The sequence below is a fragment of the Humulus lupulus genome, chromosome 7, assembly GCF_963169125.1.
Source record: "Humulus lupulus chromosome 7, drHumLupu1.1, whole genome shotgun sequence".
Taxonomy (NCBI): Eukaryota; Viridiplantae; Streptophyta; class Magnoliopsida; order Rosales; family Cannabaceae; genus Humulus; species Humulus lupulus.
Genome location: NC_084799.1, coordinates 200,096,945 through 200,118,620, shown reverse-complemented (window position 1 = coordinate 200,118,620; position 21,676 = coordinate 200,096,945). Strand labels below are relative to the sequence as shown.

Genomic DNA, 21,676 nt, shown 5'->3' with positions numbered 1-21,676 from the left:
CATTTTAACTATGGGAAAAATCAGTAAAATTACATGCATTAATTAAATAAAAAAATATAGATATTCAAATATTCAAATCTGGAGTGGTTTCCATTATTTAGTTTGTCAATGATCTTGAATATGAAATAAAATATTCAAAGCTGTGTAATTACACACAGCTACACATAGATACCCTATTTTACATTATATGGTTCCTTTCCCTTTCATTTTAAAATTCGATTAAGACATCAAACATGAGATTGATTCTATTGTAAAAAATATGCATACTATTTCAAAGAATACAAAAAGGTCAGAACATGTAAGTTATCTTCCCAGTTCTGCAAACCTCTAGTGTGATGACCGCCGTTCTCTTTGCTTGGTCTGAGCTGCAATTTTCCATGGTCCAAGTCATCGACTTGAGGTGCGGAAAAATTCCCTGAATATTAGTTGAAAGCCATTTATTTAAATGTGATTCTCTAATATTTTAAACAAAGAGAAACTCATAATGAAGTTGCAACCAACTAAACCAAGAATTGATAAACCTCTTGCTCTAACATCTAATATCATAACAAAAGGTTTGATAAATCCACATTTATCAATGGTGTATACCAAGATTGTATGTGCTACGAAATAGGTTGTCCAAGCACAAAATACAATAAATCAAACCCCAACAAAAGAAATAAAGAAACAAACAAGTGAGAGCTTCCTCCTACCATGTTTTAAGGAATAATTGGTGCGGTAGCAGTAGCCCTAAGCCTAGCCACCATCCCTGCCGAACCTAGCCACCGTCCCTGCCGAGCCCCTCCCTACACAGTCGACCCAGATCCAGCCCAGCCCAACCTGAAACCCTCCCTGTGCCATCCTTGCACGATCGATCCCACCCCTCGAGACCCCCACGCCGTCGAGCCCAGCTAGCCCGGAGAACCCCTCTCGCCGTCGAGCCCACCCCCTGAGCCCCCAGCCACTGTCGAGCCCTTGAACCCTCAGCCGTCATCGAGCCCAGGCAGAGCGAGAGATGGGAGGATGAAGGAGTGAGAGAGCCGAGCCCCCTTCCTCTGCATCGAGCCTGCTGCCGTGATCCGACCACTAGCCACCCACCTCGCCGTGATCCATGCACGCCGTCAAAGAGGAGGGCTGGTTTTTGAGTTGAGGAAATGAACGAGAGAGAGTGAGATTGAGGTTGAGGGTTGATAGGGTTTAGTTTTTATTATTATTATTATTATTCTTTGTTAAAAAATATATATAGTTATTATTATAAAAATATATATAAATACAAAGTATAATGATATTAAGAAAAAATAATACAATAAAATATTAATGATATATTATTAGTTTTTATTTTCTAATTATATTTAAAAACTAACAACTTATAATTTTTTTAAAAAAATTATTAAAACATTTAACCATATATAAATAACTTACTTTCAGCCCAGTTGTTTTTAGGACTCACAAAGCAAGTCCTTCAAATTGTTAAGTAAAACACTCATTTTTTAGCCCAGATTTTTTGAGGACTCGCATATTTTTTTAGGACACTCATTGCGAGTCTTAAATTGTTTTTTTTCAAGACTCTCAATGAGTGTCCTAAAATCTCCATAAATATTTTTAAGGACTTACATTTATGTGCGAGTCCTAAAAAAGTGTCCCGTAAAAGGTATTTTGTAGTAGTGCAACTAAATATGGCTGCTTATTAAGGTCTTAGTTGTGGGAATTGTTGACTATATCCCAGTGGGTAGATGGGTCTATTCGGCGTATAAGAGTTGCTAGAACCAGCTCCATGAAAAAATTTGGTGTTACCCCCATCCTTGGTTGAAAGTATTGGCTTATGGGTTACTCCTATGTTGATTTCCCACGAAACAAACTAACGCACAAGAAACTTTTACAAACTACCCCCTTGGTTGACCCATATGATGACTCATACCCACAGGCATATTCTTAAGCATATTCGACATAGAAGAAACTTGGGCTGCCAATGATGTAAATGCATCAACCTCATGAATACCGACTACTTTCCTCCCCTTAGGTGCTCTAGTAGTTGGCCATTGATAGTTATCATTTGATATCCCCTCTAGGATTTCATATGCCTCGTTATAGGACTTAGCAAGAACAACCCCATTCGTTGAAGCATCTACCGTCATTCTTTTGTGAAAGTTGAGACCATTGTAAAATGTCTCCATTTGGATGCAATGTGGAATGGCACGATGAGGGAATTTTCACGAAAACACCTTAAAACGCTCTGATGCCTCATATAAAGATTCTTCATCATGTTTCTGAAATGAAGTAATCTCATTGCGAAGCTTTTGCATTCTTAGTAGGAGGAAAATGCTTTATCAAAAACCGCTCAGCCAATTCTTGCCAAGTAGTCACAGAATCAGATGGCAAAGAGTTCAACTAAGCTCTCGCTCTGCCTCTGAAGGAGTATGGGAATAACTTTAATCTCAGAGAATCCTCTGTACTCCAGGCAACTTGAAAGAATCACTCACTTTAATGAACAATCGAAGATGAAGGTGAGCATCTTCTGTTGGCATCCCACTGAACTGGCCCACAATTTTAAGCATTTGGAACATAATTGTCTTTAATTCAAAATGCACATTCTGAATTTCTGATCTCACAATGCCCAAATTGAGCTCGTTAAAGGGGGGGAGAGTGTATTGCCCTATGGCACGATCTCGATCATCAACTACAATAACAACGTTCTGCCAATTATTTTTAGTTGCTCCCCCTTGAGATACTCCTTTTGAGTAGTTACTGCTTGATTTGATGCTTTTGAGCGGCTCCCTCTTGAGCTCCTTTATCAACATCAATCAATACTACTTTCCTATTGGCTTTTTATACTTTCAACTTCTTCTAAATGTACGTTCAATTTCTTGATCAAGGGGAAGTAGTGCAGGGTCTTGATTCTTGTTCATACACTGTGTGAACATGAATTTGCAATAGGATCACCCAAGTTAGAATAAATGAAAATTTAAGCCAAATTGCAAGATAATTAGATTTACAATAATTTATTTTAAGCAATCCCCGAATGGCGGCAAAAATTTGTTGTGATTTTTCTTTTCTTTTAAGATATGCAAGTGTACATAATCTTCTAACAAGTAATATAGTAGTAAGTGATTCTATCATCTCTTCAAGGATTTCTTTAAGCTAAATATTATAAAAATCAACTCTAACAAATTAGGTTGCAAACACTTTGAATTGATGTGAGAAATTAAGAATTTGCAAACTACTTTAGAAAAATAAAAAGAGCAATTTAAGCTAAATCAATGAATAGTTCTTTGTCAAATGAATGGTGGAAATAGCTAGGAATACCAATTCCCCCTAATTTTTAGTTCACTCCTAATGCTACAACAAAGTTCTCTTGTAACTAGGATTCCCTAATCAATGCATATGCCATTTTTCCAAATGCTCATCTTAAAGTTCTATCAATTACATTCACATATTCCTATGCTAAATTCAGTTTCAAGAACATAAATTCAAGTATCAATCTTTCAAGTTTTCATGGTGAATAAAATATCCCTAAATTATCCACTAATCAACAACATAGTTATCAACATGCATCAACTAAGCCTATCCACTAATCTAAACCCTTATGGAATGATGCCTTGTGGTCATCCAAGATTTGGCATGTAAATCATACTATAGAGACCATCAAAAGAGAGTTGAAGTTGAAACTTACTGTATTAATGTACAAAGGGAAACAAGATAGAGATAAAGATTGGATTCACAAATTGTAAAGTTAGATACATGGATTGTAAGTTAGGTATATGGATTGAAAGTCATATAGGGGTAGAGGAAATCCATAAGTGTACATAATTTTATTTTGAGCAATATAATGATTCTTATTCACCAAAAAAAAACCCTTATGGAATTCAAATTAGCTTGTAGCCCATTCAAGTTGATCAATCTCAAGCAAGAATTAGCAATAAACATAACATAATTGAACAAGAACAACATAGCATAAACTTATATTAAAAACTTGGGCGTTCACTACGAATTAGGTTGTATTGCTATTCCTAGCTTCAAAAAGTTAGTTCATACTCCAAATAAACAAACAACCATAAACATTCAACACCACTCTATCCATGAGTTCAAGAAGAGAAAAAGGAAATCAAACTCTAAAATAGGAAAAAGATAAAGAGATTCTAGCCCCCAATGATGGAAAGTTTCTTCTCCTCTTCCTCTTCTCTTGTTTCTTTTCTCTTCTCCTTGGTGTTTTCAGCTAAAAAAGTGCAAAAAATTGATTCTTCTTGGTGTTGGGTGGCTGCTAAAGGTTAAAGATGATATGTGTTATCATTTAGGGCTCCCAAAATTGGTAGAAACCCTCTCCATTCTCTTTCCACATGGGGACCACTAACTTTTCCCTAAAAAATCAGTTCATTTCCACCTCATCATCCAATTCAACATATAACTCATTTAATTAGTGGCCAAGTGTGCATGACTTAAGTTGCTGACTGCGGACACTTTGCTGCAGTATAGTTAAAATGATGCTATAGAAAAGTTTCAGGATTTTAGCTCCAAGATGCTTTCTTTGTACATTTTCCATCAAGCTCTCCAAACATCCTTTCTTTTGGCCTTCAAAATAGACATCACATTTTTTTAGTTCTTGATCCAATTATTCTCCAACAACATTCATCATTGATTAAAATAAAATTCACAAACACAATTATAAGACAAAATTGACTAAACCCACACACTAAGAGCACAAATATTCTATTTCACCTAGATTTTTAAGTTCAAAAGCTCAATTAATTACTCTAAAATATAGAGTTATCAAGCCGATCAAAAGTAAGAAGCATGGAGAAAAGCTATGGACGAAGATATAAAGATGATCGAGAAGAATGAGACCTTGGAGCTTGTAGATATCGTCCACAAGACAAAGACATTATAGGAGTCAAGTGGGTTTACAAGATAAAGCTCAACTTAGATGGCTCAATTCAAAAGCATAAAGCAAGGTTAGTTGTCAAAGGATACTCAGAACAACATGGAGTTGACTACAATGAAACATTTGCTCCCATTGCATGCCTCGACACAATTAGGGCTTTAATTGCTCTAGCTGCACAATGAAATGGAAGATTTTCCAACAAGAGGTGAAGTCAGCATTTCTCAACGACTATCTCGAAGAAGAAATCTATGTTGAGCAACCTCAAGGGTTCATGGTGTAAGGACAAGAAGATAAAGTTATCAAATTTAAAAAGGTTCTATATGGCCTAAACCAAGCTCTGCGAGCCTGGTACAGCAGAAATGACAACTACTTCACTGATCAAGGATTCAGGAGGAGCAAAAGTGAGCCAACACTCTACATCAAGACTCAAAGAACAAATGACACACGTATTGTTTCTTTATATGTTGACGATCTCATTGCACAAGTAATAATGAGGAGATGGTCAATAAGTTTAAAGAAGACATGATGAAAAGTATCGAGATGACCGATTTAGACTTAATGCACTACACTTCCAGGATTGAAATAACCCAAAGAGAAGATGGGATCTTCATTTAAGAAAAGAACTATTGAAGAAGTTTAAAATGGATGGATGTAAGATAGTATCAACTCCACTAGACAACAACAAATCACTCAAAAAATAGGACGACTCACCAAAAGCAGATTAATCAAAGTTTAATTTGTAGCTTACTCTATCTAACAGCTACAAGACTAGACATTATGTATGCAGTCAGTCTCCTATCAAGATTCATGCACGATCCAAATCTAGTTCCCTATGGAGCAGCCAAGAGAGTCCTTAGATACTTGCAAGGGACAAAGAACTACAAAATATTTGTATGGAGTCATGCAAGAATCCAAACTCATTGGCTACACAGATAATGACTAGGCAGGATTAGTTGACAACATGAAAAGTACGTCACGATTTGCTTTCACAATTGAATCAGGAATATTTTCTTGGGCATCGAAGAAACAAGCAACCATTGGCACTCATAAGCTGAAGCAGAGTATATTGTCGCAGCAATGGCTACAAGCCAAGCTATATGGCTGAAAAGAATACTTGAAGACATGGGAGAATCACAAGACGAAGCTACAAAGATCTACTACGATAGCAAATCCACTGTAACAATGTCCAAAAATCTCGTATTTCATAACAGAACAAAGCATATAAGCATCAAGTATCACTTGATCAGAGAAATTAAAGGAAACAAGGAAATAGATAAGCACTGCAGGATTGAAGACCAGTTAGCAGATATATTTACAAAAGCACTACCAAGAGGTAAGTTCGAACTACTACGAAACATGATTGGAGTCTCACCAAAATGTGTACCAATGAAGAGTATTGAATTGTGCTACACATTTCTAGAATTTTTATCCTAGAAATTCTAGAGAAAAATAAAACAATAACAGTCGACAAAGTGTATTCTAGAAACTACTGGTTAAATCTAAAGAGACTAGCACCTCTAGAATGTAATTGTTAAGTAAGTAAAATCTAGAAAAAAAACTAGAAATAAAATATATTAAAAAGGGGGCTAAGTCGATTTACCCACCGACTTCAAAAAGTATATATATCCTGCCATTATTTAAAAAATGTACTAAGATTCAACAAGCATAAATGAAAGACTATTATCCTTTTCTCAAACTGTACCGGGCACTACAACAATTTTCACTTTTAATGACTCTCTATAATGACTTACACCAATAGTGTAAGTCATTAAAAGTATTCAGGGATATTTAAAGTCTAATGGTGTAAGTCATTAAAAGTTCTTGTTGATGACTACCAAGGTAAGTCATTAAAAGTGGTGGGAGATGTTAATTTAAAAATATGAATATAAATTATTTATTTATAAAATATCAGACATATAAGAGCATCTGACGTCTCCCTTGGGAAGACGTGTCAGGCATCTAACGTCTCCCCAGGGGAGACGTTAGATGTCTGGCACGTCTTCCCAGGGGAGACGTTAAATGTTTGGCCTAATATATATATTCAGCCTTTCTTTCTTCTTCCCCGAGCGCACGAACCGGAGGCGGAGAAGGGCAATTTTCTGGGCAATTTCAGGGCCATTTTTTGACGATTTTGGCCGATTTTAGGCTATAAAATCTCATTTAAGGTAAGTTTTTATTATTTATAAGTGTTGTATAATAGTTAGGATAATTTTCATGCTTATTGTCTCTATTTATTAAGGAATTCATATTGAGATTTTAGGGTTTATGAGTTGCGGTTTTTGGTGATTTTTGGCTCAACAAAGTGGATTTAAAGCATATTTGAGGTAGGATTTCAAGATTAAACAATGTATTATAGTTAGAATGGTAGAAAAAATTATTTTTGTGCATTTTTTTATATGATTTGTGGGTTTTATTAGAAATATTAATTTAAAGTATGAAAAATAATTTTTATGTATATTTGAGATACTATATTTTTTAATTTTAAGATGATCTACTATTTTTAAATTTTTATTACTATTTAATACGAAAATTATACATTTTTTAATTAATTTTTAATATTTGTTAAGTATATGTATGTAAATATGTTTTGCTAAAATGTATTTAATAATTGTCTAAAATAAGAAAAATAATTTAATATTAATTTTACATAAAAAATAGTAATTCGAGTTTATAATGTTTATAACTTTTTTTTAATTTATATTATTATTTAATTAGAAAATTATATATATTTGTAATCTTTATTAAAATTTAAGTAGGTTATTTATATATAGTTATGTTATTTTATTGATTTAGTAATCTTTTATTAATTAATTAATTAAAATTTTTAAGTTGTGGTTTTAACTGAGATTTTTGCCTCAAATTTTCGATTTCAAGCACACATTTGAGGTTTTTAAGTTTCTAAAATTTCAATAATAAATTATTTTTACTCTAATTATTTAATGAAGTTTGTTTATTAATATTTTATTTATTAATTAATTTAGGTTTGTAGGTTGTGAATTTAATAGCAAAGTGCGCTCTTTGCAAAGTGAAGTAAATTTGTTAGCAATGACTATTAATTGCAAGTGGTACATACATTATCTTCTTTCTTGTTTTAGTATTATTAAACTTTTGTTAGAGGGGTTTAAATATCTTAAATATTCATCCATAGTGAAGTAAGTTCTGAGATTAAAATTGTGTGTTTTGGTGATAACAGAAGGTTGAGAACTGTGTGTTTTAGTGAAGTAGGTTCTGGAAAATTTGTTTGTGTGCTGCGGAGCTATAAGGAAGAAACTTATTGTGTGTTATTTGAATTTTTTGACTTGTTGTTCACAGATGGTTAGATCACTATTATAGGGGAAATGCTGCTCGATTTTGTCTAGAATTATGTATTTTATTATTCTATTATTATATTTGTATTGTGTTGTGCTTATTCGATTAGATTTGATTAGATTGACAGATGGTTAGGTTACTAATATAGGGGAAATGCTGCCCAATTTTTCGTATGCTTATTTAGTATTTTTTTTTTTAGTTTAATTTTTCATAGACATAGGAGATGATATGGATAGAAAATGGATGTCAACGAATAGATTATCCGTGGAATATAAAAACGGGGTCAACTTTTTTCTCACCAGTCTACCAAAACATCCCGAGATTCCAAATAATATATAAATTGTGCAACCTAAAGTAACTAACTACAATTTCAATTATTTTGACAATCTATAGTTGAATTTTACTAATATTCTTTATATTAAGTATTTTTATTTAAATATTAGTGTCCACACCAACCAGACAAGTGACATTTGGATATTATGTGATGAGGATGTTGAAGGATTACATTGAACATCCACGACCTGGATATTACTTGAAGAAAGAGGTATGTATATATAAATTTATGCAAAGTTAACAATTTATTTATTATTACTTTGTATTTTTTTGTAGCTAAACATTACGCCATATACACCAGCACATATTAATGAACTGCGACAACACTGGCGAACCATATGCTACCGATAATTCAAAGTCATCGTCCCATATATTAGGTTTTTTTTTACATTTTATTTCTTACCATATGTCTAGCTAGCTAGAGTAATATTTGTTAATTTTGTATATTTAACAACAAATATTACAATTTTGTATATTTAGCTAGCAAAAACATATTATATACACATTTCGATTTTATTAATGAAAATTCACAATTTAAATTTGCATATAATTTAGATCTTTTAATTAATATATTTAATTCTATTTCAAAAATATATATATATTTAATTCTATTTATTAATATACTGAAAATAATTGTTTTTAAAAAAAATTACAAAAACCAATGACGTCTTCCCCTGGGAGACATTGGAAGTCTACAAAGTCTCCCCATGGGAGACGTCATTGGGCCACTTTAGATGACTCCTGCATCAACGTTTCCCCTAGGGGGAGACATTAAATGTCTACAATGTCTCCCCCATATAGCCATTAAATGCCTACTTTGTTGTAGTGAGGCTCTCCCATTTTCTATCTATATATACATAAACCAAGTTAATAACTCTTCTTCTAACTTGTTTCATCCATTACATCAACAACATCAGTCCATCACTCATATCATACACTAGCCTCATCATACTTTAGATAATGACACATTTCAAATACACTAATACAAAATAATATCCCAAATTCATAAGCCATCAGCAACCAAACAAAATATAAATATATCACTTTTTTTTTTTGCCTGAGCATGAATTTTTTACATATAATAGCTAAGTGGAAGGAGAACCACATGATTCGCTCTCAGTTTCGGTAGAATAAGGATTTAAATTAGCGGTCCCAGCAGGTGCGTCTTCATTCTCCTCTGAACACATTCCAACTTTCTTCAACCTTTCTAACTCCATTGCTACTTCTTTCATACTAGGTCTTTCATCCCCTTTTACCCTCAAACATCTTTTTGTAATATTGGCTACTTCCTTTACTACTTCAATATTCTCCTCATCGACGATGTTGCTATCAAGAATTTGAAGTAAGCGGTCCTCTTTCATAGCAGAGACGAAGCACATTGCAAGGTTTCTGTAGTCCATCTCAACAGCATCAAAAGCAACCGCCTTTCGGCTTGTTAGTAATTCTGCTAAAACTACTCCAAAACTATAGACATCACTTTTTTCTGTTAGTTGGCTTGAGTGCATGTATTCGGGATCTAAGTATCCAAATGTTCCTTGAACAAAAGTTGAAACTTGATCAGCATCTAGCGGAACCAATCTCGAAGCACCAAAGTCAGAAACTTTTGCCATATAGTGATCATCTAAAAGTATATTTGCTGATTTCACGTCTCTATGTATGATTGGCGTAGTAATCTCTGAGTGCAAATAAGCTAATGCTTCAGCAGTTTCTGTTGCAATACTCAATCTTACTTCCCATGAAAGTGATGAGTTGCCTACTTCTTTTCCTTGGATGTGAATATGTTGAGAAAGAGTCCCATTATTAATGAATTCATAAACTAATAGAGGAACTTTTGTCTCCAAACAACATCCTAACAGCTTTACCACATTCCTATGATTGAGTTGCATAAGTACTGTGACTTCATTAATGAAGGACGTTGATTGTAATTGAGTCCCTACTTTGGACTTCTTAATGGCAACAGTTCTTTGATCTGGTAATATTCCTTTGTACACGATTCCATATCCTCCTTCACCAATAATTCTACTTTCATGAAAATTGTTAGTGGCCTTTCTCAGATCTTCTGAAGTGAAGATTTTGGTCATCTCACAAGATCCTCCTCGACTTGTCAATTGCTGTTGTAGTATGAAGCCCCCATTTTTTTCAAAGAATTTCTCTCTAAGCTTGATCATCTTTCGTTTTTTCATTCCCCAATACAATATTGAACTCCCAAGCAATAGAGCTATTAGGCTAGTGCTCACACCTACACATATTATTGGTAAGGCCAATTTATTTATAAATATATATATATAAAATTATAAATTCCATGGTTTAGGCCAATCAGTTATATGTGAACTAGACGTACACATATTAAGTTTATAAATTCCTTATTTTATGGATTTCTCTGTATTTAATGTTAATGTAATTCAATATTTTTGTATATGTTAGTGCTTACCCAAAACAATGTAGAGCATTATATTTCTCCTTGAATCTTCTCTTTTGTGGGCTTCGCAAATGGTTTTGTTTTGTAATGTGTACCCTTTTTCACATGAACACTTGAAACTTCCACGTGTGTTGTGACATATTCCATTCTTGCAGGGATTCGGATACCTTATGCATTCATCATTATCTGTTTCTAAATGTGTTAGTATCATTCCAATATATATATTTATAGAAATTTTTTGGGTTGGTAGTGATTGTGCATGTTTTTATCACTACCTACAGGTATATTTATTATTTTTGGTATATAGATAAGTTGTAATTTTTTTTTTTTACATAACAATGTATAATGTAATTAAAAGGGATTTTCCACAAATTTTCAAAAATTGCGAATAATTTAGGAAACTAAAATGAAGATTTAAATAATTTGTTGCACACGTGTCTAAATATTGAAATGAGCAGGCATGCAACAATCTATTTGAATCTTGATTTCGACATACTAAATTATTTCGAATTTCTAGAAAATTTTAGACAAGTCCCCTTTAACTACATTATACATCATCATGTAAAATAATTAGAATTGTAGCTTATCCATACATATGTATATTATTCACAATATATATATATATATCTAAAATTTGTGAAGTAATAAACTATGTTAATAACATGTTCATTTGCAACAGAATTCTATTAAAAAAAACACACAATTCTGTCCAAAATAATTCAATTAAATGATGATTACATATTCAGTAATTAATGTCATTAATCAAGAAACAAATTTCCCACTTATAAGGATTGAGTATTTCAATTAGCTAGGTTTTCCACATTGGAACCATGGTATATATAGGCGTTATAATGCTTCTTTTTCATGATATATAATTAAAATTTATTCATTCATTTAAAATAAATTTTTCAAAAAGCTTTACTAGAATTAAGTTAAAAAAAATTGTAATTTGTTTTGATAGCAAGTGGGTGTGTTGCAGAATTTTTAAAAATACTCATAAATATAAAAAGAAAATTTGAGTTTTTATGCTTAATGAGGGGTCATAATTAAAAAAAGTACTAGGCATTTTAATCATTTTAAAATGATGTCAATTGCTTTGACTATGCCCAAAATGCCCTGTCATTATTTTTCCACCCACTTCGTCTCCTCTCTCTCTCTCTCACCTCACCTGGCACCACCAACACCACCACCTACGGCAACGACAACACCACCAACAGCAGAAAAACCTCCATAACTTCATCTATTTGTAGAGATAAACACAATACCCAAAGCAACATAAATTTTGAGGATTTTTGGAGTAGAAATTTATGGGTAAGTATTTTTTTCTTAAATATTTTTTGGGCATTTTGAACATATTTGACCATTCTTTGCACAAAGTTTTTGTTCATTTTTTTATTTTTTGTGGATTTGCGTTTTCTGCATTTATTCTGAGATGTTTTGTGCTCAATGGTTGCTTGAGGCCTGCTCGATGCAGGCTCGATGGTATTGTTAATTTTTATGGTATCATGTATGCTCGATGGTTGCTCGATGCAGACTCGATGGTATTGTTCATGTTCATGGTTTCATGTGGACTTGTCGGTTGCTCTCTGCAGGCTCGATGGTATTGTTAATTTTCATGGTCTCATGTATGCTCGATAGTTGCTCGATGCCTGCTCGATCCAAGCTCGGTGGTATTGTTCATGTGTCATGGTCTCATGTAGATTCGATGGTTGCTCAATGCATGCTCGATGGGATTGTACATTTTCATTGTGTCATGTATGCTCGATGCCTACTCGATGCAGGCTTGATGGTAGTGTTCATTTTAATTTTGTTTTGTATGCTTGATGGTTGTTCTTGCTTGCTCGATGAAGTGCTCTAGTGACGCTCGATGCATGCTTGATTGTTGGTATTTTTTTCATCGATTGATTCTGGGTAGTTTTAATTTCATGTTCTAATATTTACATATTTGTTTCTTACAACAAAGTTTTGGAAATGGATGGTAGGAAATGGTACTTTAAGGATCCTCAATGTTTAGTGATATCATTGGAGAATGATGTAACTTACTGGAAACTAATTGACATACTACACGAGACATTTAAGGTGGATAGATAGTTGTATGGGTTGAAAATTGAGGTTCCGTACACATGCGGGTGACCAACCTTTTCCACCTGTTCATGTTTTACATGATCTTGATCTTTGTGTATTCTTAGGAATAACATTGCAAGAACGGATTGCCTTATGTGTGACTCTTGTTAAGAAGAATGTCATATCACCTTATTCTAGTGTGAACAAAATAGATATGAAGAACAGTGTTAATAGTGAGGTGGACACTGTTTTTCCAGGTCTCACTGTTATTCCTGAAGTAGTCATACTGGGAGACTTTAATGACAGAATGTATGAGGACGACCCATAAGTCAATGACAATCTAGTTGGTAATTGCTTTAAATATAATGAGAATGGTTCTGGGGATGATTTAGAGGTGTATTACAATGGATAAGTGTCCAATGTGGGGTTAGAAGAAAATCCATCACCTTCTCTTGCACAGGCAGACGTACCAACTCAAGGACGCCGACAACCTACCACAAGTAGGATTTTTCATGCTAGGACAGAGATAACACTAGATAGTGGCAGAAAATCATATCATGATAGGATCACACTAGATGGAATGCCACAATGTTTACAAAAGAAGATAATGAGGCCTCTTCTAAAACACATAGGTCATCATCTGGTGCACCACAGGGAGAATCACACGTTGGGTAGTTCTGGCACCAATATAAAGTTTCTATCCCTTCCAGGATGCTAGAAAATGTTGCTCAATGCCTATCATCATTGACAACACTCATCATCCCACAAAAACTTTTCCTTCTCTTTGACCTTCTCATATTGTTCATGTCAGGCTGATACCACTTGTGAGAACATAATATTCATCACAACAACATCCTGTCGATATGCCTCGAGGAAGAACTGGAAACGCCTACGTAGCATATGCTTGGTCGAATTAACATGCTACAAAGAAAAACAGAAAAATAATAGTTAAATTCACACAAAAAATGCAATCCATCAAACCATACTATAAAACACATCGAATCCCCATCGAACCATACTATAAACACCAAGCTGACAACCCCCATCAAACCATACTATAAACCCCAAGCCCACAACCCCCATTGAACCCAACAATAAAGCCCATAGACCAACCCCCATAACAGAAAAATAGATACAAGATGTAAGGGCATTGTAATTACTTACGTCATCATCGAGCTAGGACTAGGTTCTCTTCATCATTAGAAAGTAGCTCGAACCATGACTCCCTGTGTGGACATCCCTCTTCGTCTTGTTGGGGATATCTCCAAGCACCCGTCGCTTGCATGTCGTCCTGTACTATCTACTGAATGGCTTTTCCATGCTCCTTATTACTCAACCAAATGAGCATCATCAGAAACCGGTTTCCATGGTTAATGCCATACTCATGTGCAAACTACTGGATGGCCTCATACACCCAATACTACAAAGCAGGGACATAACCATATAAATTGTATTTTGCTTCTTTTTATTTCCCTTTAACTTCCTTCTTTTTCTCGTAGTTCCTCTTCTAATGATGCATGTCTTTTTTACATGAATCCACAATCTTATTAAAAGAGAGCCTCCCCCATGGGTAAGTAAAGAAATACTCTATGTCCTCAACCATCTTCAGCATATCTATCCATACATTTAACTTGCCCTCTCATGCAAGTAAAACCCCTTCAACAAAGAAACATAGGCCCAATTTGTATGCATGTTCAACTTCAGTGCAGTTATTGAAAGCACCCTCCAAAGGTATTTTCTTGACGGTTTTTCATCATTAAACTACTCATTTATTAAGTGGTCATTAGTGAGGCGGTTCTTTAAATCAATCTCTGATGGCCTAGTACAGAAGTTCAACCCAGTCACCAGAGAAAACTTGCCTATACCAAATCTACACAGTCTAGATCTGAAATGGAAATGAAACTCATCCTCTTTGTTACATTGGATCTTGTGCAAAACTATTTGAAAGGGGATTCCTTCACCCCTCCTATTAAACTGAGCTCCTTAAACTTATCCTTAATTCTTTTCATTTAACCACAACCCCTATAGGTGACCACGCGGGGAAAGTGGCCAGTCAAGGGTATCGAGCCTATTGAGCAATAACTGGGTACCCTTAATCGCTCACCTATCGAACCTGCAATGAGCATGCATCGAACCCATTCAAGCCATAATATGTAACCCTTAATTCCTAAGCAATCGAACCCCATCGAGAATGCATCGAACCGACTCAAGCATTAACATGGAACCCCTAATGGCCTACTCTATCGAACTCAATCGAGCATGCATCGAACCCATAATGGCCTAACCAATCAAACCCACCTCGAGCATGCATTGAACCTATTCAATCATAACCTGGAACACTTAATGGCCTAACCTATCAAACCCACCTTGAGCATTCATTGTGTAACGTCCTATGTTTCGGGTACCTTTAAACGACTCAGGCCGGGATTGTTTTCCCCGAGTTAAGAATGTTATTTTAAATAATATTATATTTGTTTGGAATTTATTTCCACGAGTTATTGCTAGCCAAATTATGAATTTTGTGATTAAAAGTCAATACAAGACTTTCGGTCTTGGACCAACGCAAAAACCCTATTCAAGTAAAAATCTCGAAAAATAAAATGAAAAAATTATGGAAAATATATTTTGGGCATAAAATACATTCATAAAAATTAAAACTCGGTAAAAAAATAATAAACCTAAGAGAAAATGGAGATTTTATGGCATTTTGTGTTAAATGCTTAATTTTACCGAATTAGGGAATTTTATTCCATGAATGAACCTTAGGTTAAATTTTATTGTGTGATTAATTAAATTAAATTTGAGAGACATTTAATTTAATTATTATGTGTTAAGTTTTTTTTAAAAAAAAATACAATAACTTTATTATGAGTGAAAAAGATTATAGAAAGTCAATTTGGATTTTTCTTCTTAGGAAATATTTATTAACCATTAAAATATATATAACATAAATAAAATAAACAGCCATGTGAGGGAAAATATTGGGTAGACAAAATTATTTTAGTTTTAATCCCCATTTTAAATTTAGGGTTAATAGGCATCAAGTGGATAGTAAAAAAAAAAAAAACTCAAGTGTTTTAAGATATTAAGAGTTGTCTATACTCTTCTAACCCTCCCCAAAACCGACACCCTCTCTCTCACAATCACTTTCATCTTGTCTAAAAACTCTCTTTCAAGTTTTTTCTCCATTTTCAACCTCAAGAACATTAAGAAGGTTTGGAAGCTTAAGCTTTGGTATAGGAAGGGTTTCCCTGAGGTAAAGTTTAAAAAAACTAGACTTTTGTAAAGTTTTAACAATAGATTTTTTTTTAATAGCTAACTATATATGTGGTTGGGAGAGTTGGTTAAGGTTTTGAAAGAGTTTTAAAGGATGCAAAGCTAGTAGGAACCTTGAAACCTAAAACAAGAACAAGAAGAGGTAAAAAGTTTATTTTTTATGCTTGTTATTGTATGGTTTTTATTTTTAAGCATTATTTTGTATAGTTAATGCTTAAAGTTTCTTATTGATGATGTAATAAGTCTATGGTAGTTGAATTATAATTCTTATGATGCTTGTGTGTTGATTTTTTAAAATAGGGACCAAAATCACTAAGGGTTTTGTTTAAAACCCTAAAATAAAAATACAAATTTTGAGCTGTAACTTCCAAGGGATGAAGCATCCACTGTATATTGATTTTGTAAAATTAAATTATACTATGATGTTTTTGAGATTGAGTACATAAAATTGAGCTTTTGAAACACTAAAAAATGTTTAGAAATGAGTGAGTTATGTTATTTCAAAGTTTAGGAAAAAAACTTTTTTTTTTTCGTATTCTTAATTTCATGTCAAAGTTTGGAGAGCTACTGTATGGGTCAAATTAACCCAGTTTTTTTTTTTTTAAATTGACATATTAGTATTCCACTATAAAATTTGTAACAAAATACTGAACGGTTTGAAAGTTATTAAGAGCCAAAATTTGGGAAAAAAATAAAGACTTGAAAATAAGGTCATTTTTACTACATTGTTTGGAAAATATTTTCACCAATAAAAAATGCTTCTTTTTACCTAAGATTTTACAAAGACCTAAATGACATACCAAAAATAGAATTGGGAAATTTTGGTAACAATTAGGTGAGTAAATTTCATGTTATGACCTAACAAAATATGTAGTTAAAAATATGAAAAATGAGGTTTTCACACTTGGTGTAAAAATTGGATTTTGGAACTTAAAGTAAAAAGTAAAATTTTGCTTCTTGCAAGATAAAAACTTGGTAAGTCTTGAAAACATATTTTTGACCTAAAATGCCACTTTCAATTTAGTTAGAATTATTTTTATTAAAGAATTTTTATTCTTTCTAAAAATAAAATATTTAATTTATTAATAAGTTGATAAATTAAAAGAGGGTTTAAAACCCTATATTTTGATAAAATAATTAAGTAAAATATTTTTCTAGTAAGTAAACTTGATTAATTGACTTCGAAAAATTAACTAGTCAAGATAATAAATTTTTAACAGTTTTCCTAATTAAGTTAAAATTAGGCTATTTCCTTAAACTGGTTTTTAGAGAGTAAAACCTTAAGAAAATAAAAGGAAAATTAAGAGATTATTTTCTTGAAAAATAATTAACGAATTTAATTAGTATTTTCTGGATATAATACCGGCTATAATCTTTTATATATTTATCCGACTTGTTGAAAGTACAGGTTAATAGCGATACTTTTAAATAATAAGATTTTTAGCGGATTGTGGGTAAATACTATTGCGATACCCGAGTCTAAGTATCGAGATTATAGGATAGGTCTCCCCGAGACTTAGGGTTTAGTCTCAAATTTTTTAGTATGAGTTTCTTGAATGGGTTTAAAACCAAATAAGGATCATTAATCCCTACAAATGATTTTTAAAATGACCAAACTGCCCAAAATAATAATAATGAAGTATGAAGTTCCATAATTAATTCAAGTATACTGTATGGATAATTACAGTATTGGCTAAACATAACTGGATTATACATTGGAGGGTGAAATCTTGCTGAGTGCAAAGGACTCTAAGTAAGTCAACTTCTATTGTGTGGCTACAACATGAAACGACTATTGTATTAGATGTTAGTATAGAGACACATGCACATATATACACTGTCGTAGAAAGTTTGCATAGAGACGTTAGTCTAGTGGGTGTTGATTCAGAAAATATGACAGGTAGATATCCATCATATTCTAGACAGCTGGTCCTCATCACACTACTTGATTTTATTATTTCCGGTTCATTACTGCGACGAGTGGCCAAAAGGTGAGGATTGTCGGTTCAAACCTAGGGGCACCAAAATGAATGGGACCTAGGGGCCCTCATGCTTACTTGATCAGTGAACAGTTAGAACCCAAGCAAGTGCTCTGATAAGTTATTCTCGGGTAGTAGCCGTGAATATTGGCCATTCAGTGAGAGTGCCTAGAGATACTAGGGGTTGCCAAGTTTGAGTGAGGCTGAACACCCTAGGCGCAACTGCTCACTGGCACCACTGATTAACATAGAAGTCTTTGTAAACACGTGTAACTTCGATTACACTCTTGAATAGTAGCAATGCCCTAGGTAACTTGATGGTTACCCTTGTGAAGGATTTACTCTTGGATAAGTAGTGATGCCCTAGATAACTCGATAGTTACCCTAATGGGGATATTTATTGGCTAGATCTTTGTGTTGAGACTCAATTCTCTCTTACAGATTAGCAACTATGCTGGAGGGCGTGATACGCTCGAATTGTTGGAAATTGTCGAGCGTTGGTCTCGAATTATATTGTGATATATTATATCTGCTTGCTCTGGGATTTTCTGAGTGCAGAGATTTATCTATTTATATGAAATAGTTTTCCATTGGTTATCACGCATAACCATAAGTTTGTCAGGACGCTTTTGTAATGTCCTGAAATTGATTGTGTAATGTTCGGATGGATCCGGAACCCTAATTTTTGTGAGCTATTGTTATCTGTGGGCAGTATCTTAGTCAATGACCACTTGTCTTCTCTGTATGCTTTTGTTTTAAAGTTGAACTTACTAAGCGTTTTGGCTTACCTAGTTGTTCCCTGTTGTAGGTAAGAGCAAGGGCAAAACAGAGCAGTAAGCGTTGGAGTCTACTTTGTGGATCTACATGTGGACCGACCTTTTGGGAAGTCTTTTGTTTCTTGGGAATGTTGTGTTATTTTCATAAACTAGGTTCACTCTACTCTTCATAAACTACGTTTGTATTAAATGTTAAGTATGGTCATACGACTTTTAAAAAAAAAATTATGTACGGGATTTTGAGATATTTTGTTAAATGAGAATGTATATATTTCTGCATTATCGAGTCTTGAAAATCTGGGTCGTTACACATCGAACCCAATCGAGAATAACCTAGAGCCCTTAATGGCTTAACCTATCGAGCCCATCGAGCATGCATTGAACCATCGTCAGAACATCGTCGAACCACCATCGAGCAACATCACGAAACCCACAAAAATCCCCAGAAATCACTTTCAACATACCCACACTAATCCATACATTTATCCAATCAGATTCAAACCCAAAACAAGAAATAAACACACAAACAATCCTACAATCTAACAATACAATCACATATTGAATGAAATAAAAAATGAGAGCTTATCTTTGTAATGTCAAACAAGAGGGATGAGATGAGCTCATCGAGAAGGAGAAACTCGAACCCAGAGGCCATGGTTTTGGTAGAGATTGAGAAGCGAGAGAGAGGGACGAATCATGAGCGAAAAACACTAACCGAGAGACCCCCTTGGGTTTTTATGCGAGATTGAGAGACGAGAGGGACGACCAGACGATGATTATAGGGAGAAATGGAGGGAGGTGACACCCACATAGCGGCTAAATGGAGGTTTGACAAAGGCGACATAAGTTTCTGAATCTTCATGGGTCAGGGCAAGGGAGATGAACCGAGAGAAAGTGAGAGAGAGAGAATGGAGATTAAAATTTGGGGGTGGGGGTGAGGGTGGAATTATGGCAATGGTATTTTGGGTATAGTCAAAATCATTGACATCATTTTGAAATGATTAAAATGTCTAACATTTTTTTTTAATTAGGACCCCTTATTAACCATAGAAACTCGAATTTTGTGGCGTTTACAAAGTGTAGTCCATTTGTGGTCCCTATTACATATATAATGCTGTGTGCCTAATTATTTCCACTTTATCATTGAGACTGTAAATTTGGTTAGTTACATACATAAATATAATATAACTATTACATTCAACTTTCACCTCACTTTTTGTATTTCATCTCTTATGAAGTATATAATAATTTCTTGTATTTTTTTTTTAAAAAAATGAAAACATATTTATAACAACTTATTTTCCCCCCTAGTATTGTGATTAAAATTTATATTGGATTTGTTTCTAAATTAAATAAAAATTACCTGACATTAAATATATGTAAGTTACCTTGGCAACCTTTCGGGCGGTAGGGATTCCCGTCGTAACCAGGCAGGCAGCGACATAGGTAGCCACGGGTACTGCTCGGATTGACACACTTGCTATTTGCTTTACATGCCATATTTCTAGCACCAAACTTCATTCTAGCTTCATCGCAAGACATATTGCTAATGGCCCAATCCAAGACCAATGGAAAGTCTGTTATGCTTTTGAAATCTTTAAAGCTAGTATTGGTAAACTTGAATTGGGTCTCCTCCGCCAGGAATGCGTAGCTACAAGGATTAAAGTCCAAAACCTTCGTATGGTTGAAATAGCTTTCAACTTTGATGGAGAAATTATTAAGGCCAATTGGGATATTGGTGATTTGGCAACAACCGTTGCCGGCGCATTTACCGAAATCAATATCTTCGAATCGATCGCACACCGACATGCAGCCAGTGGTGTACCTCGTTTTTCCGCGAAACCCTACAATGATTGCAGACATGTCGCAACCAATGGCAGTGAACTTGTTCTTGGTGGCAGACACTTCGAAATTTTCTATTTCAAAGCCCACGGTTGGGCCGACGGTTTCGTTATTCATCTCATTTCCACGGCTGTCATAACAATCTCTGGCTGTGTACTGCAGGACCTGCAACTCGGCTGGGAAGAGTGATATCTTGGTGACATTTATGTTGCCTGTCCCCAAAAATGCTATGGGAGGAGTGGCGGAATCATGACCATGGTCTTGGCAGGTGATGTTAAACTTTGGTTCCATGTAGCACCCTTCTCCTATGCCAAATGGATACGGTATTGTCAGGTTGCCGCAGCTGTGGCGGCAGTGGGGTAGGACTTGATGAGCTCCATCTGGAGCTGATAAACTGCTACTTGTGCTCCATATCATGAGATACACAGCGGATAAGATTAGCATGCTTAGAAGGTGCATTGAGAGAGCAATAGTTTAAATTAAAATTACAAGAGAAGGGAAAAATAGCAAATAATGAGTTTTGGAAATAAGAAAACTAAAAGATGAGTAATTGGAAATACTAAAAGATATGCAATGTAAAGTATATCTCATAATTAATAATTATGTCTAGCTAGTGGGTGGACAGCATTATTGAGGTACTATTTGCATTTGAGGTCATTTCAACTTTCAATAGTTTTACAAATGTATGTCTATTTGGCAACTCAACACTCCGTAGTAATTGATAGTTAGTGGTATATTATAATATTTATTAAATTTAAATGTATTGTACTTGATATTGGATATGCACCAATAACATTATGTTATAATATTTATTAAATTTTAA

General features: G+C 34.1%; 1 protein-coding gene and 1 non-coding gene across 3 annotated transcripts; one reads left to right on the top strand and one right to left on the bottom strand.

Moving 5' to 3' along the window:
• The first annotated feature begins 2,169 nt into the window (after window positions 1–2,169).
• On the top strand, window positions 2,170–2,276 carry LOC133793024 (small nucleolar RNA R71). The gene has a single exon (XR_009874488.1). It is a non-coding gene; the product is annotated as a small nucleolar RNA R71 (small nucleolar RNA).
• A 7,179-nt stretch (window positions 2,277–9,455) lies between these two features.
• LOC133789113 (wall-associated receptor kinase 2-like) lies at window positions 9,456–21,381 on the bottom strand. 2 transcript variants are annotated; one of them, XM_062226829.1, is made up of 3 exons: window positions 20,400–21,381; window positions 10,929–11,102; window positions 9,456–10,736 (listed from the first exon to the last, which is right to left on the bottom strand). In XM_062226829.1, exons 1-3 carry the CDS (start codon window positions 21,310–21,312, stop codon window positions 9,583–9,585), a joined length of 2,241 nt encoding a protein of 746 aa, XP_062082813.1. In that variant the 5' UTR covers window positions 21,313–21,381; the 3' UTR covers window positions 9,456–9,582. The 2 variants fall into 2 exon arrangements, with proteins under 2 accessions (XP_062082813.1, XP_062082814.1); XM_062226830.1 differs by lacking the exon at window positions 10,929–11,102.
• Between the last annotated feature and the right edge of the window lie 295 nt (window positions 21,382–21,676).